This window comes from Macrobrachium rosenbergii, chromosome 51, assembly GCF_040412425.1.
Source record: "Macrobrachium rosenbergii isolate ZJJX-2024 chromosome 51, ASM4041242v1, whole genome shotgun sequence".
In the NCBI taxonomy this organism is placed as follows: Eukaryota; Metazoa; Arthropoda; class Malacostraca; order Decapoda; family Palaemonidae; genus Macrobrachium; species Macrobrachium rosenbergii.
The window spans coordinates 15,818,376-15,835,902 of NC_089791.1; the positions used below are offsets into that span (position 1 = coordinate 15,818,376).

General features: G+C 35.5%; 1 protein-coding gene and 1 long non-coding RNA gene across 2 annotated transcripts in view; one reads left to right on the forward strand and one right to left on the reverse strand.

Annotated features, from left to right (window-relative positions):
• Positions 1 to 17,527, reverse strand: part of LOC136833144 (uncharacterized) — a 689,668-nt gene that overhangs the window by 523,249 nt on the left and 148,892 nt on the right. The window lies entirely within an intron of this gene.
• Positions 1 to 17,527, forward strand: part of LOC136833143 (uncharacterized) — a 492,490-nt gene that overhangs the window by 368,510 nt on the left and 106,453 nt on the right. The window contains exon 4 of the mRNA XM_067094840.1: positions 4,049 to 4,191. Within this exon, the coding sequence (XP_066950941.1) occupies positions 4,049 to 4,191 (143 nt within the window). The remainder of the gene's footprint in view (positions 1 to 4,048; positions 4,192 to 17,527) is intronic.

Genomic DNA, 17,527 nt, shown 5'->3' on the forward strand with positions numbered 1-17,527 from the left:
CTTTTTCACCAGGGAAACAAGCTAAGAAGTGAGTGCAATACTATCCTTGAAAATAATCAATCCTGGGAATTCTTTGGTTTCTCCTCAAAATCACCATTACAATACGAGTATAACTAAATGGGTATATGCTGAGAGAGAGAGAGAGAGAGAGAGAGAGAGAGAGAGAGAGAGAGAGAGAGAGAGAGAGAGAGAAACAAAATTTTGCAGGTATGGCCTAAATGGAAATATAAATACTGAAATCTCTGAGCATTAAATTATTTTGAAAAACAAATGCGAGCATTAAACTATGTAAACAAAAGTAAGTACTTTGAATATGAAAGCCCAGTAGAACGGACAGACCAGTTCATAACAAAAAATTCATGATTTTGAAATGCATGTGAAATATTCATTACTAATACCTTTCATACCCGAAATGTTTTTGAAAAAATACAATACAATGCTATCTTCGTCGATTTACTTGGCCTTAAAAGAATTCAGTAAGTAAGGTGGAAAATAAAATTATATATAATAAAATTATATATATATATATATATATATATATATATATATATATATATAACTTTTCTTTCCGGGAAATTGCCCAGAGGAGTAAAGCCTTATGGTACTCAGTAGCTATTCAGCATATCCATTGTTCTAAGAATGGTAAACCCAGCTGATTGGACTTAATGAAGTTAGGACACAGCAAGAATTCTGGGAGTTACGAATCCAAACTGCCCAGCCTACTGACTTCCAACAAGCCTAATGGTAAATCATTCCTACTACTCGTACTAAATAAAACAAATAAAACTTTAGGATGATGACTTAGTGAAAACTACAAAAATGGACCTTGTTACTAATATAAGGTTTAGCACTATCATAGCCTTACTAAATTCCCACCGATAAAAGATAATCTGCTTGACAGGTTTTACCACACCTGCCAAAAAAATGTGTAGATTTTTATAACAAAAAATACTGAAATAAACAGTAGAATGAGCCAATACTAAACTGTAAAAAAAACACAGTACTAATTCACGTCCGTTAAGCAAAGTCTAACGTACCAATATTGGAGACTGGAAGTTATGTAGTCTACGCCATTTGTTAACCTAATGAGAAGAGAGCTTCTTACTGCCACTGACACTTGTACACATCTGCTTCATTCATGCCAGTTCTATGAATTCAAAACAAATTAAAAACTAGTCTCCAGCAACCTTAAAGTTTGTTATTCTGTAACGAAGGTTTTGCTGTAGCTTTTTCTTTTATTTTCATTACAATTTCCTACTTTACATTCACTGCCTACCAAGCACAATTAAAATTCAACTTAAAAAAAATTATATATATATATATTATATATATATATATATATATATATATATATATATATATATATATATATATATATATATATACTATATATTTTAAAATTCCATCTCCTTGAACAGGGTTATCTCTCTCTATCTTTCCATTTACATACCGACAGTAGTTTTATATATTTTTCTCTACAGCTGCTAACCTATCTCCACCGACAGCTATCTATCTATATACCAAGCAGTCTATATTAATATAATATTTATTTAGCTATCTACCTGATATCCGTGTGTGAGACCACCAGCGAGTGTATGTTTTGGTATGTGTAGCCTCGATAAAAATAAAACAAAGCAGCTATCCTGGCACTACTCTCCCAAAAATAATTACGCTCACTGCATTTATTTCTGACTTTTTACACCATAATTTATGTGCTGCGCAAGAATAAACATCATAAAACTTTTAAGGTCAGAGCGCCCAAAATAGAACGCTCTCTCTCTCTCTCTCTCTCTCTCTCTCTCGTTCAGAAATAAGCTCGCGGTTAATGATCATTACTTATTAATAAGACGAAAAATCAAAGGGAGGTATTTATCAATTAGCCAGTCTACACACAGACCGCGTTCCTTCATGTTAAGGGTGAATATTCCACAGGTTTTTGCCGCTTAAGTGTGTATGTCGTCAGCAAGTCGATATTTCCCGTCCCCTTCAATCACATCATGGGATAGAGACTGATCGGAAATTAAATTAAACAGCCTTCTTCAGTCATCGACGAAATACTGATGTTTTGAAACGAGTTTTGTAGACGAAGCCGGCCAGTAACAAGACAAGCCTTAATGCTCTGAATGGCAGTGACATATCGCTCGACATAATGCAGATCACTTTTCCAATACACGACAACTGAATACATTATGAGCAGTGATTACCTGTACTCAAAATCTTCTTAAAAAAGGAAAATTAAAAGCTAAATACAAACAATGTAGGAAAAGGAAAAGCAAAATACAATGTTAAAAAAGAAATACAAACTATATGTAAAAGACAGCATAGTTAAAACATGCTGATGAAGGGATTAAAAATAACACATATTATAGTAATGGCAAAGAATGAATCGGATAAAAAGCAGGTAGTTCTAATATGGAAGCAAAGGAGATGAGGACCGAAACTCAAACTATAAAACTAGATAATCATCAAGTCTTGATTTTTCCAGATACGCGAACCGGTATCTAAGATCGTAAAATTAAAAGGTTTCCACTTATCCTCACGTAACCGCATTACAGTGGAGAGAGAGAGAGAGAGAGAGAGAGAGAGAGAGAGAGAGAGAGAGGAGCAGAAAAATATAGAGAGAGAGAGAGAGAGAGAGAGAGAGAGAGAGAGAGAGGCTACTATGCAGAAAATATAGAAAAATCCTAAATTCATCCAAACGTAACGGCAGTGAAGAGAGAGAGAGAGAGAGAGAGAGAGAGAGAGAGAGTACTATGCAGAGAATAAAGAAAAAGCCTATATCCACCCAAACGTAATGGCAATGAGAGAGCGAGAGAGAGAGAGAGAATACAGAAAAAACCTATATTTATCCGAACGTAACGGCAATGAGAGAGAGAGAGAGAGAGAGAGAGAGAGAGAGAGAGAGAGAGAGAGAGAGAGAGAGAGAGAGAGAGCGACTACTATGCAGAGAATAAAGAAAAAGCCTATTTTACCCAGACGTAATGGCAATGAGGTAAGGAGAGAGAGAGAGAGAGAGAGAGAGAGAGAGAGAGAGAGAGAGAGAGAGAATGGCACGCTGCTTGTATATCCTAAATACCATAACATATATTAACTCGATGCAGCAGTGTCCCGCGCTCACCAAAATGACTTGATGGTAGCGTGTGCGTTGTATATGCTTGTCTGTTTACTTGCAACATGTCTGTGACGTTGTTGTGTTCACGTGCATAACTTTATTGGCCTTTCATCCTTAGGATTCGGTGTTTCTGTGTGTGTGCCTGTGTTTAAACAATACGAAAACACCATGGAGTCTCGAAATGAAGCGTTTATTTTTCAGTCTGTTGTCACTATCACATATATTAAAATAATAATTATAATAAGAGCAAAAACAAGCTTAAATAGCATAACTCCACGTTAGCTCTATTCCGCAATATGCTCAAGAACTCTATAATAGACGGAAAAAAATCAATCCATGCGGTTATCTTATTACGCAAATAATCTGCATTAATTACACTGTCCCACAATACTGAGAACGTAGTAGTATTTTTCTAACTGAACGTGAGACTACAAGAAAATAATGACTGCAATGCTTTAATATCTAGAAACCATCAACTCTTCATTGGTATCCACCAAAAACCTGATCACCTAGAGAAATCGCCATATTATTTTCACTTAAAATCATTTGTTCGCCCAACGAGTGTTATCACCTAAAATCATTAGTTTAGTTTCACTAAATCAGTTGTGCAAGCACTCACATGAGCGAGAGTAGTAAAAGATGACCTTCCAACTTCCTTGGTGAATGATACTAACACTAATATATATATTCATTACCAATACCAAGTCGAGTCATTACATTTCTTTCATCTCTTTCGAAATTTCTGCTAACAAACACAAGTAGGATAAAACACTACCCCATCATAACTTCTCTGGCGAAAATAACAACAATACAAATACCCAAAAATCAATCCCGACACTAGAGAAACCATTACAAGAATGCAAAACATCATCAAAATTCTCAGCTATTTTTCTTTCCACCCACAAACTGATCTTTACCCTCTTTTCCTCCCCACAGGAGAGCCGCTCACCCCGCCCGTGCTGGTGGGAGCGAGAGAGATTTACGAACCGACCGAGCTGATTAAGATCGGATGCCAGCCCGCGAGACCCATCGACGAACTGCATCAGCCTAATCTGCGGTGGTTCCTCGACGACACTGAGGTGAGGAGGACTGTTATCACTTATTACTATTTTACCACGAGCCTCTTGTGTAAGTGTATAAAGCAGCTTATGTTATGGAAGTTTATGCACGTAGGTTTCATCCAAGGAGACCGTAAAATGAATAAGAAAAAAATAATAGGAAATAGCTCTTTTATACATCACGAGCACATATTCATGGTATAAATTAAAATGGAAATATGAACAAACAAAAATTTCATGTAAAAAGTGAAAACGAGAACAAAATATTCCGTTGGAGAAAATTGCTTCTTACATCTTATCACTATAACAGAGTTGTTAAAAATCGCTTAAACAAGGAATTTTACGCAGCATTTTATAATTAGAAAAATCCCATTACCATAACCGTGCATTTAAGCTTCTGGAGAATTTCTCTATTCTAATTAACTTTACAAAGGCCAAACTCATTCAGATTTATAACACGGGATCTACGCTGAAATATCCGAAACTTTCAATTTGCAAACCCTTAGAGAAAGCTAACAATTTTACTTCGCTAAGATAGGCTAAGATGGTAACTATATAAAGCTATGATTTTCGCGTGCTTGTGCCCTTACTTTGTGTCTTTTCTATGAGGTTTAATTCCTTGATCTGCTTTGCATCAGATGTGTACAAAACACACGAAATACCTTGGAGCCTTACCCTTAATTCTCCGTGATTTTGTATTTGAGCGCTCAAGCATGCAAGTGCCCGCGAGTACAGTAGTGTGAGCCCAGGGGCAAATATCAACAATAACGATACCAAATGAAATTAGAAAGTTTCTTCTTTTCTTGAGCCCCTTAATTTAAAAAGTACAACTGTATAAGGTTACCATAAAAAATAGAAAATAATGAGTTATATACTGCCAAGCATTAATATATTTAAACAACGTAAATATGAAGCGAACATCGCCAGTCCACGTTAAAAACGAAGTTAACAATTAAAACCAATTACACTGGGAATTAACTTGAATATCTTGTTACTACTGGGCATGTGCTCTCTCTCTCTCTCTCTCTCTCTTCTCTCTCTCTCTCTTCTCTCTCTCTCTCTTGGTGTCCGTTGCAATGAAACATTTTTTTCGGTGAAAAATGCTGCTTATCAAAAAATCAAAACTGTCAGCAACATCGTTTTTACATTTTTTGAAAATAGAAATAGCGAAAAAAGTGAGATAAAAATGAAAAGGCATTTCAAAAAACCCCCACAGGTAAAAATCAAGAGAAAGATAGAAGATAAAAAATGGAAAAAGCGGAGATTGGAAAAATTGCAGGGAAAAATACTGAATATACAAAAGGGAGGGGGAGGGGGGTTGGAGGAGGAAGGAGGAAAGTTTAAACATGGAAATTAATCCATCTAAAGGAACGTTTCAAGAAAAGTTATTTACACTAAAACGTTCATCTCACAGGGACTTCGGAAGGCTCAGTTACCCCCAATGAACGAAAACGATTTAAAAAACAAGAATTTTCCACTTGAATTCAGAAACGTTAGGTGAATATGTAATTTACGAAATAATCTACTTCTACAAGCCCCATAAATACGTGAAAAAATATAATAAAATCATACGGAATACATTTCTTACACGTTTCTTCCATAAACGGAATTAAGGCAGTTTTTATAATCAGAAGAGAAACGAAACCTACAACATCACAAAGTTATAAATGAAAACAAGACAGTTTATAAAAACTCTGTCATATTTACTCCGCAGACTTTGAAAAACATACAACGGGACAAAACGGACCTTTGGCATTTATTCGTTAAATTGCATACCAGTCTATCTAGGTGGGTGGCCACTGAAGCGAAAAGTTCTTTCTAAAAATTTTGAAGGCTTTTTGGGGGTTACAGATATCAAGTATATAAAATACATAACCTACTCGGGACTGTTAAAAATAAAAAAAACGGAAATTTTTCGTGGCGCTTTACAAAAAAATAAAAATTAAAAACTAGTGTCATGTACTCTTACCAATTTCAAAATCATACTCTACGTAAAGCATATGTTTCTTGATATAAAAGTTATCATAAACCAAAGTCTTTGTAATTTATATTTGCTATGGCAGACGTAGTCAAGATAGAGATATTCTTGCTGAATAATAATCGACAAAAAACAGGCTACTTAATATTTTCCTCAAATGGCTGAATTCAAAATTGTAAAATAAAGATTAATAAAGAAAATTCTTTTTAAAATGTTGCCAATACACGGCTATCGTGTGAGGAGTACTTAGTACAGAAAATTCAAATTGTCTGGAAATGTTTGTTCTCAAGCTGAACCATTAAAAATAAGTATATATATATATTCCATCTTTGTAGGTGACATGACAACTAATCTACAATAAGCCCATATCGAACTATCGAAGTAAAAGTCTCTCAAGAAAAAAATTGAAGTTCTCTGTAAAAAAAAAAAGAAAGTGGTTCATCAAAATTCGTCTTTAGACCCTGTGGTATTAAAGGTTTCCGATGAATTCCACATTTCATATTTATGTTAAATGACAAGCTGATCCAACTCCGTTACCTTTGGAGCCGCTGGGGCGTCATAAGCGATATGAACAAAAGGAAATGAGTTATTGTATTTCAGCTGAAAGCTCTTTCCACAAGAATTTCCAGTTCTCGGCAATTAAACTCTCGTATTATAGCTTTTAAACAACCAGGCTTGTCTCCCCCCGCCCCCACAACAAAAAAATGTGGGGCTTGACCACCTGGCTGGTATTTTTTCTGGAGTTAACCTCTGTTAGGGGAAAAGTTGAAACAATATAAATAAACAAAAACCGATCGAACGATAGACATAAACTGTATATTAGGTTTCACACTAAGACTCCTAATCCGTGATTCTCTGATATCTATCAGCAAAGGGCACCATAAAAATACTACTCTATCTGAAATGATCCCATAAAATCTAATTCTCCCCAAAGGAGTAATAGAGAGAGTCGTATTGCGTTCTCGGTAACCCTGATAAATCCACAATTCTGAAAAGCCTCACGATAATTTACAACACCTGTAAGGATCGTAATATGGACTCTCATCACAAAAATGCTTTATATAATAATTATATGATTCAGGCATAACAATAATACAAGGAGCAAGTTACAAAGAATCAAATGGAACTATAATTTTTTTCCTCTCTTTTCTTTTAATCTGCTAGGAAAAAACGGTCTGTTGTGTAAATTTCGACAAACGAGACTTAGATATGAGAGAGAGAGAGAGAGAGAGAGAGAGAGAGAGAGAGAGAGAGAGAGAGAGAGAGCATCAGTACTAATATGGCCTTGCTTTTGGCTAACAGACTTCCATCAATTGTAACATTCTATTAAGCAGTACACTCAGACTGAACTTCTCGCAGAAACATTTATTTACAAAGTCACCCTCCTCCACTTTTCTTTCTTCCTTTTCTACACAAATCCCAAAATCTTCTGGGTCAAGAACCACAGAATCGTTCCCCAGAGAAATCATTACAAGACGGGCAGTGGGCATGGAAAGCTTAAACCCTTTGTATGGAAAGCTTAGATTATGGGTATAGGAATTTAGGCTTTTCGTCAAAGACTGTCTTGCTTAGGGGGAATAAATAAAAACAACATGCATCACTGCTCATGGTATGAGCGCATCTTGGTCGCCTCAGAATGGCAGAATATGAAAAAGCATTATGACTTGAAATCGTAAACAACAAAGCTCTCTGTTGCCACTATCCACGTTCGTGGTTTCAACGTCTTGTGCTCAACTTTCTTCAATTATACAACAACGAATAGCATTGTTTTCATCACCTCCACAGCTCGGAGCCCTAGCCAAAACTCGTCTCACGAGAGCCTCTGAGGAGCTGACGATGAGTCGCTGACTAACAACACTGTTCCCATGAGTTTTCTGGTGATGACAGGGTTCCGAATGGAAACCCAACAAATTCTCTGCATTTCCAGCTGCTAATTTACTCATTAACGCTGCGTTCAGACGTGCTGTGTTCTTTAAAAGAGGGAAATATGCTGGAAACCATAAAACTGGGGATGAGGAGAGGCATACCTGTTTACATGGGTGTAACAATGATAAATATAACTAACTGATTGTGTGCTAAATATCAGATAGTCATTCCAACGCACGAATGTAACCTAACATGCTATGAACTTTTTCTTAAATGCGCCACATTAAAATGTAAGTTCCCATTTAAGTATTTCTACCGCGGGGTACAAGCAATCCTGACAATGATTTCTTTTTCAATAAGCATTTCTTTAAAACTGATATACGTATTCAACATCAATCAAAACTTCTTTCCGTTAATCTTAAGGCTTTAGGTATGTTCATAATCTCGTGATATTCCGTCCTTTCAGGGCAGATAATATGCACGGACGCGAACGAAAAATATTTATAACTCCATTTCGTATAACGTATGGTATTGTAAAATAGCAATAACACTTGCAAAACCTGAAACTAGTCAACACTGTAATCGAAAGCACGTCCGTGAAGCAAGCACAATGCACAACAGCCAGCAGATACCTCAGAATTGAGTAAACCAGACCACTCCATCGTTGAAGGCTATAATTTACGGACTTTGAACACAAAAGGAAAGCAACCAAAGTTCACAAATACACAGAGAAACTAAACCACTCGCAGCTCAAACGTGACATTTGGAAAGCCCACCAGAAAGCTGCACCGGAATAACCGAGAGAATTATGCAACACAGGCAAAGAACGCGGAACACGCCGGATAAAAGACAACTTGGACAGGTAAAAAGAATTGCACGGAGAAGGGTTTACGCATTTCGCAGCCGCTTCGTGCTTTATTATAATAAAATTTACCACACAAGATGCCTTGCCTCTGATCACATTCGGACGGTCTCGTCACTCATGCATAATTCTAAGTGATTTTTTTTTTATCTATAACGCTACAGCTAGAATCCTTATTGCCTTCTTTGACAAGGAAAAGTAGGATGCTAGATAAATAAAACATGAAGCTATCTGCGCGTGTATAATAGTACGGGAAACGCTAATGTGAATATATACCTATATCTATATATATATATATATATATATATATATATATATATATATATATATATATATATATATACACATATATACACATATATATCGATTTATTCAGGGCTATTACCTCTCAGCTGTATTCCAACAATGTTTTCATCTCATACAGCATAAAGCCAACAGATAAACTTTTAATTAAAGCTTCCTTGAAATATACAATACCAAGTGTCCGAAGGCCATATGTAGAAAGAAGACAACAAATGATACGAACGTGAGCGCAGAACAGTACGAACTAAACTTTCAATCGAAGACAATGCACAGTCAAAGAGCACGTGAAATCAATTACCAAAGTCTGTATTTTAAGCCTAACGGCCTCGCAATGACTTGAGAAATCCGCATTGAATCAAATATGAACCAATGCAAAATGTAGTTAAAAAAAAAACTCTTAGAAGCTAATAGCCCAAGCTACTGAAAAATCCCTGTAACAGAATTTTGTAGTCTATCCAAAACACAGAAAACGAAATGATAAAATTACTAACTGCAAAGAAAGGTACACAAACATGCAAAAACTTGAAAAACAAATAACCCAATATATACTGTGTATAAGTAAACATACCACCATAGAGCATTTTACAGTGTATCATACGACTCTTAAGCTTTAGCCCAACATAATGCAAAGTTCAAAAGAACACACTATACCTTAAAAATAAGACCAGTTGCGATTGAATATCTGGATTTCGAGCGATTTTAAAGCCTAATCCCCTTTAATAAACAGCTAGAAAATAAGCCTAATGACTGGATAAGTCTTGGCCATGAATGCCCTTGATTAACGGGAATCCTAAGCAAGACGATGGCTGACGACTGCAAATTAGCCGAAATTGGCTGTAATTACTCTTCAAGACCAGAGGATAATAATGTTCAGGGTAATTTACAGAGTTCGTGAAGGCTGCAAGGCGCTAATTACCCTAAACAGATACGAATAGCAATTCTTCATCTCATTCTCAGAGGGGGAGGAATTGTGGAAGGCCAAGACTAATGGAATTCTTTTAATTCATATTTTTGGAATCTTGTTTGGTACGTTACAAGACTTCCTTGTTCGCGGCGCTCCGGAGGAAAATGATGATTATTCGTTGCAGGCATTCTTTTACCCGAAATACTTTGAATTCTTTCAATCCACGCAATATTGCAGTGGCACAATGCTGAGAGACACAAGCAAAGAAAATAAGAATATTTCAGAGGAGTTTCCTCAGCAAATTCGGGAGCGAGAGAGTTTTAATCCAGTCGGCTACATTCCTAACATTTGCTGAACCTTTTCAGTTAGTGGGGGTTGACTACTAGGTCCATGCAGTAACGAAATAATAATCGACGATTTTTTTTTAAATAGGAATTCACAGTCTTTCTAAATAATAATGTTTCATGAAAAATAACAGCTGCAACAACAGCAGTGTTGTTTTATATTTAAAAATTCATCATTATCATCATCAAAATAATAATAATAATAATAATAATAATAATAATAATAATAATAATAATAATAATAATAATAATAATAATAATAATAATAATGTTTCACTAAAACTGACATCTCCATCACCAGAATAGTGATTTTATATTTTACCTCCTTAATTTATCTAGTTCATTTTTATTTAGGATATAAAACATTCAGGAGTTGAACACGAAAAATAAAGTGAGAAATAGTCACTTCTATTGGTGCAGCCATTATCTTTAATAAGACTTGCTTATAAGATAGTCTTCTCCCCTATTAATGTTAATAATCTATCTTACTCAAGTAATAGCTCAGTAAAATTGTTCTGTCGATATCTCGGGACCCCTTTTGAACAGTTATACTTGTAATTAAAGAAATCATGATTGTACCGTAGTATATAAGTGGAAAAGAACGGTTTTCTCTCTCTCTCTCTCTCTCTCTCTCTCTCTCTCTCTCTCTCTCTCTCTCTCTCTATATATATATATATATATATATATATATATATATATATATATATATACACGAGTATCGTATATATATTAAAAAGGCAAGGATTGTCATAGTTTATATATTTATATGTTACATGTATCCCAAAATCAAAGGTCCAGTGACAAAATGGAAGTATACACAAAGGCGAAATTATCAATTACAAATAACATGTACCTTTAACGCAATCATAATATACATTTAAAATAACGATGCAGTGCTTCAACAATATATAATACCATGCACAAAACATAAGGCAAGCAATTACTGAAAGTCAGTTAACATTAATAATTATAGTAATAATCCCATGGAGAATAAATAAATCAATAAATAAACACAACAAGCCAATTTCAGAGTTCATCTAAGACCCAATTAAAAACATCTTACCAATTTAAATAGTCATCATACAAATGATAAAATACGAATGAGCCGCTCGGATTCTATTTCCTTACGACGGAAATAAAACCTGACCACATCGTTTGCGCCATCTCTAACCGTACGATGCAAAGAAGCAACTGAAACTGCCAAATACATCCCATCCGACAACGTCGACCCTCTGGAACACAAACCACGTACAAAGCCAAAAAGGATGAAAAGAAAGGCAGATTTAACCATAATACTGGCCATGTGAAAAACAAGAAGTTCTTATCTATCACAGCGACCTCTCTCCAGTGTAAACAAGGAAGGCAACGAGGCAAAAACCACGGCATTCCCCTTTTACGAACGGATATTTATGTAATGTTAAAAGTTCCTTTTTCTATGTGAGGTTTCGCCCCACAAAAGAGGTTTCCATGGCCTTCGCTGTGCGTACCCGGACTGTTCAAGACAAGTCTAAACGGCACTTCAAATTCATGGTGATGTTGAGAGAGAGAGAGAGAGAGAGAGAGAGAGAGAGAGAGAGAGAGAGAGAGAGAGAGAGAGAGAGAGAGGAGAAATAAACTGTTATCTCAAGACAAAGATGAAACAATTAGATGTTGCACAAATGAAATCAAAGAAAATCGAAAGCTGTTGGAAATTATATTGAAACGAAACCTTGCGTCGTAGAGAGAGAGAGAGAGAGAGAGAGAGAGAGAGAGAGAGAGAGAGAGAGAGAGAGAGAGAGAGAACAATATATGAGGGGTGTAATTATGCCCCTACTGCAGATTGGCAACACCACATATATGGTCTTTCTACTGAATATATTTGATAAGGAATACACCTACTTTCAAATTGTATTCATACAAAAATAATCTCACACACACACCTATATATAAATTATTCAACATCAAATAACTTTCCCTTACTAGGGGTAGCCCTAGAGAAAAAAAATAAATAGGGGCAGTGTCCCATTAATACTTCACCTGCTGTACAGTGGATGAACCTGCACAAATAACTTCTAAGACTTACCCGTCGCATAGAATGCATGTATTGCACCATTCAACTTTTATCTTGCACCCACCGTCATGCTTCCTGAGTATCAAGGTCCTACCATCCAGTAACATTCCAAATTCTTTCCACATAACCAAACCACCTCGTAACGCTAATCATTTTGTCACCGCTTTGCATGTGCACATTTCTCACCATCTGTTCTTTTTATGCCACATATTATATACAAACTCTTCATCTTAAGTGGTTAGCCCTTATATTTTATTTGCAATCAATCTCCATAATTAACTCCCATAATAGACAGTTGGCACAACAGTCCCTTTACACATATACAGTATAACAACCTTGCTTTTTACATGCAGTCAGTCCAGTTTTTTTATTAATCTTTTGCACAAACCCAGTTAACTTCCCTGCTTCAATTATTCGGTGAATCGCATCTTCTTTCATCCGAACAATCATCCATCATAACACTTACATACCTGTATCCATCAACTGCTTCCATTTTCACCATCCACTTTACTACTCACCGCTCCTTTTCTTGGTTCCTATTTATCCTCCTGAACCTTAATCTAGCTCACATTTACTTTCTATTTTCTCTTCTCCTCTTACAGACATTTGTAAACTCTTTCAATAGTTCATTAATCATCTTCTCTTCCCTAAGCCAAGCAGTACTGCACAGTCAGCACACATCTGTCATATCAACAGTCAGCACACCTCTCTCATATCAACAGTCAGCACACATCTCTCATAACAACAGTCAGCACACATCTGTCATATCAAACTCAATTCACACCCCTTATGTTTTTATCCCACACCTTTGCTTGTAAATCTAATTTCCCTTAAAGATACCACATAACCACTGAAAATAACAAACCCTTGTCTCCATCCCACCAGAGGAACTCATGCTTTTCTTACATCACCAATTTATATTCTACTGAATACATCATCAATACGTTCCACATGGCCTTTCTATCAATGCTGTCATAATTTTCCATCGTTACGCTCATAATATTTCTTAAAGTCTTCTCTATCACTTTTATCCTTATACAAAGGAAAAGGAAGGTATTGGTAAGGAAGGAACCTCAATATCCAGGAATTGTGAGAGTGAACCCAGATAGGGACGAATGGCAAAGTGTCTATGGGGAAGGGGAATGACACACTGTTGATGAATGTTCTTTGTTGGTACAAGAAGCAAATAATTAATAAAATGTTTTGCCTACGGGTCTCATCGATGATTCAGCAGTTAAATATGAAAAAAATACGTTTTCCCAGGTCAGAAAAAAGGAAAATATTTATACACACATTACAGTATATATATATATATATATATATATATATATATATATATATATATATATATATATATATATATATATATATATACGAGTATATATATATATATATATTATATACACATATTATATATATATATATATATATATATATATATATATATATATATATATATATATATATATATATATATATATATGTATGTATGATGTATGTATGTATGTATGTATAGTGTGTATGTTTGTGCAATTTGGTTTATTTATGGGAAGCGCATCCTAATAATGGAGAGAGAATGAAAATCCCCAAGTCGAACTAAGCCCCAGCTTTCCGGCTATATTTGAAAACAACACGATGCTAGAGCTTGCCAACTACGGCCGAAGCAAAACAAATTTGTCGTTCCTTTTACGACATGCCTGGAAGCAGCTAGGACTCCTGTCTTCCTTGTTACGGAGGGGAATAGCTTGACGTTCGGATCCCCCGTCACCTTCCCCCCCCCGTCACCTTCCCCTCTCTCTCTCTCTCCGTGTTTTGATGGCAAGTACAAATCGCCTCTCCCTAATTTTGACGGCCAAGTAAATCTCTGTATTTCATTTTCATGTTAAATACGAAATTCTATCCTTCAAGCTGATAAAAGTACGATGCTCTCTCTCTCTCTCTCTCTCTCTCTCTCTCTCTACACACACACACACACATAGACACACATATATAGTATATACATATGCATACACACACATATACAGTATATATATATATATATATATATATATATATATATATATATATATATATATATATATATATATTTTATATATATATATATATATATATATATATATATATATATATATCACTCGATCATTCTTCTATACATTCAGTGAAGTGACACTATAGGTTGTGTCATTCCACTCATGACAGGCTGCGGTTGAAATTTTATACAAAAAATGCAAGCCCACAAGATATTATCTTGGCTGACATTACTCTTACTAATATAACATGATAGACAACAATGCAAAGAACAATTTAATACAAGCAAGACCTCACGCTTTACTCTGAGAGAGAGAGAGAGAGAGAGAGAGAGAGAGAGAGAGAGAGAGAGAGAGAGAGAGAGAGAGACCATGTACACAACCACAAAAATATAATACATAATATACATATATATATATATATATATATATATATATATATATATATATATATATATATATATATATATGTATGTATAACTATACATATATATACACTTTTATAAAACCTTTTCTCCCAAAAGGGGTGGCTCCATAAATAAACAACAAAATGGTCACTAACACAACATTAGCCACGTCCTACACTGGGTTCATCAGTAGCAAGTTGTGCGCCCTGCACATCCAGCGCCACTTACCTACTGTATATCTAGCATGAATCTCACGCTTCTTGTTTATTTGGGGTCTTCATTCCTAATACTTTTTTCCTCCATCTATCCAATGCTTTCCAGGTCTTCCTCTCCTCCCCACTTAATACACTTCAGAATTATATTCTCTCTTCACCAACCTATCGTCCTACATTCTTTAACACATGATCCAACCACCTCATAACATTGAGCCACATTTTCACCCACGCACTCTTTTACCAATTTCTTGTATCGCCAGTGCCTCACCCTTTCTTGACTCACAAACCCTATAATTCGTCCTCTCAACATCTCAACATTTTTCCTTAAACTAACAATCAACATCCACAATTCACTTCCGTACATTCCAGCCTTCCGTTTCCTTAAACACTCAAATCTTCCCAGTCTTCTGCAAACACCCTCCAACTTTCTGCTCTGGAACCCAACAGTTCTCCCTTGTAAGTTCTTTTCCCACTGTAATGTGTGAACTCCTAAATACCTATATAAATCAACCGCTTCAATTCTTCCACCATTACCCCATTTTCCTGATTTCCATTTATATTTAAAACCCTACTCTTGTTGATATTAACTATCCACTCTCTCCTCTTACAAACAACTGCAAACTCCTTCAGTAGTTACTGCACATTCTCGGCACTATCCCTATGGCACTTACATATGATTTCCCTTCTCTAACTTTACGCATTACTCCACCCATTAAGAGATTACACAGCATGGAGACATAATATACCCGTTTGCAATCCACTTTCAACAAAACCTGTCATCTCCCTTTTTCGTGTTCTGATGCATGCTTCGCTTCAATCACTGAAAGTCTGATTCCAACAATTAATTTTTTAAGCCAAACATCCTTAACGTCCTTTATCTTGCACCCCTACTGATTTAACATAAGGTTTTCTGTCAATGTTTACCAAGCAAAGTTCTTTTGCTCTACTTTTAACCTTTCTATATAGCTGCTTCCTACCACACCAATCTCTCCGCCTTCTATCTACTTTCTCCATCAAATTTGATCATATACCTTCTACGGTATAATAAGAAAAGTTATTTTCCTATAATTCTTACAGTTGCCTCTATCATCACCTTTACTTTTATACTGGGACAATCATTTCTTTTATTTATTCCTTCGGAATCTTTCCCTCATCCAAACATGACATACAAACCCTGGTCAGACACTCAATCATACTACCACCAACAAACACAGCATCTGATTTGCAGTCCCTTCAAATACAGGAATCTTTCCATTCTTCAATCTCTTAATCCTCAAAAGTCAGTCACTTCTCAACTTTACACTAACTCATTCTACTCTTTTGTCATTCAGCCCTGCCATCCTTCTATCTTCCACATTCAACGAATTTGCAAATTACTCACTCGATCGACTAAGAAATGCTTTCACTCCAGACAGCATCCTCATGTGTTCACATTATTATGAGACTTACTTATTCACTGCCCTTTTTCTTCGCATTTACCTATCCACGGAACAATTTGTTCTACTAAAGGTCCTTGCTCATCTAATCTCTATTTACAAAACTGAGCGCACTGTTTTCCACCAAAGACATTTTTATTTTCTTCTGTTGGATTTGCGCCAGATTGATGCAGCTTTCTGGTTTCTCAGCCAGCCCTGAGGACTTGCTGAGAGGACTCTAACCTCAAGGTCCAGACTCTGAACCGTGACTGGCCATACCATTGATCTCTATCTGCGCAGATGTTGGTACTCATTTACAGATGGGTGAACTGGTGAACCCAGTAAACAGGCACTGAATGCTGCACGACTCAGTCACAGGGTCCGCCTTGGTAGACTGCACCATATATATAATTATATATACATTATATATATGTATATGTATATCTATATACATATATGTATATATACATATACATATACATATATATTATATATATATAGAGATAGATTTTTAAGAGAAACCACACATCAGTAATTCTTGCTAGTGTTCTTCGCCTATCACTGGTTAGTCCAGTCCTTGGATTAAGCCAAACAGTTGTTCCTCATAAGATCAACTCAAATGTAATAACCCTTCTACGCACTCTTTAATCTCAAGTTTTTTATTTGCAAAACCGTGTTTTCTTTGCAATCCTTCATTAACATGTAATTTGCTTGAGAAGGATTTAGAGCCAAAACGAAAGATCTTGCACGTCGTTGTTTAAATATATATATATATATATATATATATATATATATATATATATATATATATTATATATATATATATGTGTGTGTGTGTGTGTGTGTGTGTATGCGTGTGTATATATATACACATATATATACATACATACATACATATGTGCATTATAAATATATATATGTATATATATATACATATATATATATGTATGTATCTAAGTCTGTGTGTTTACGCGTTCGCAACGCAA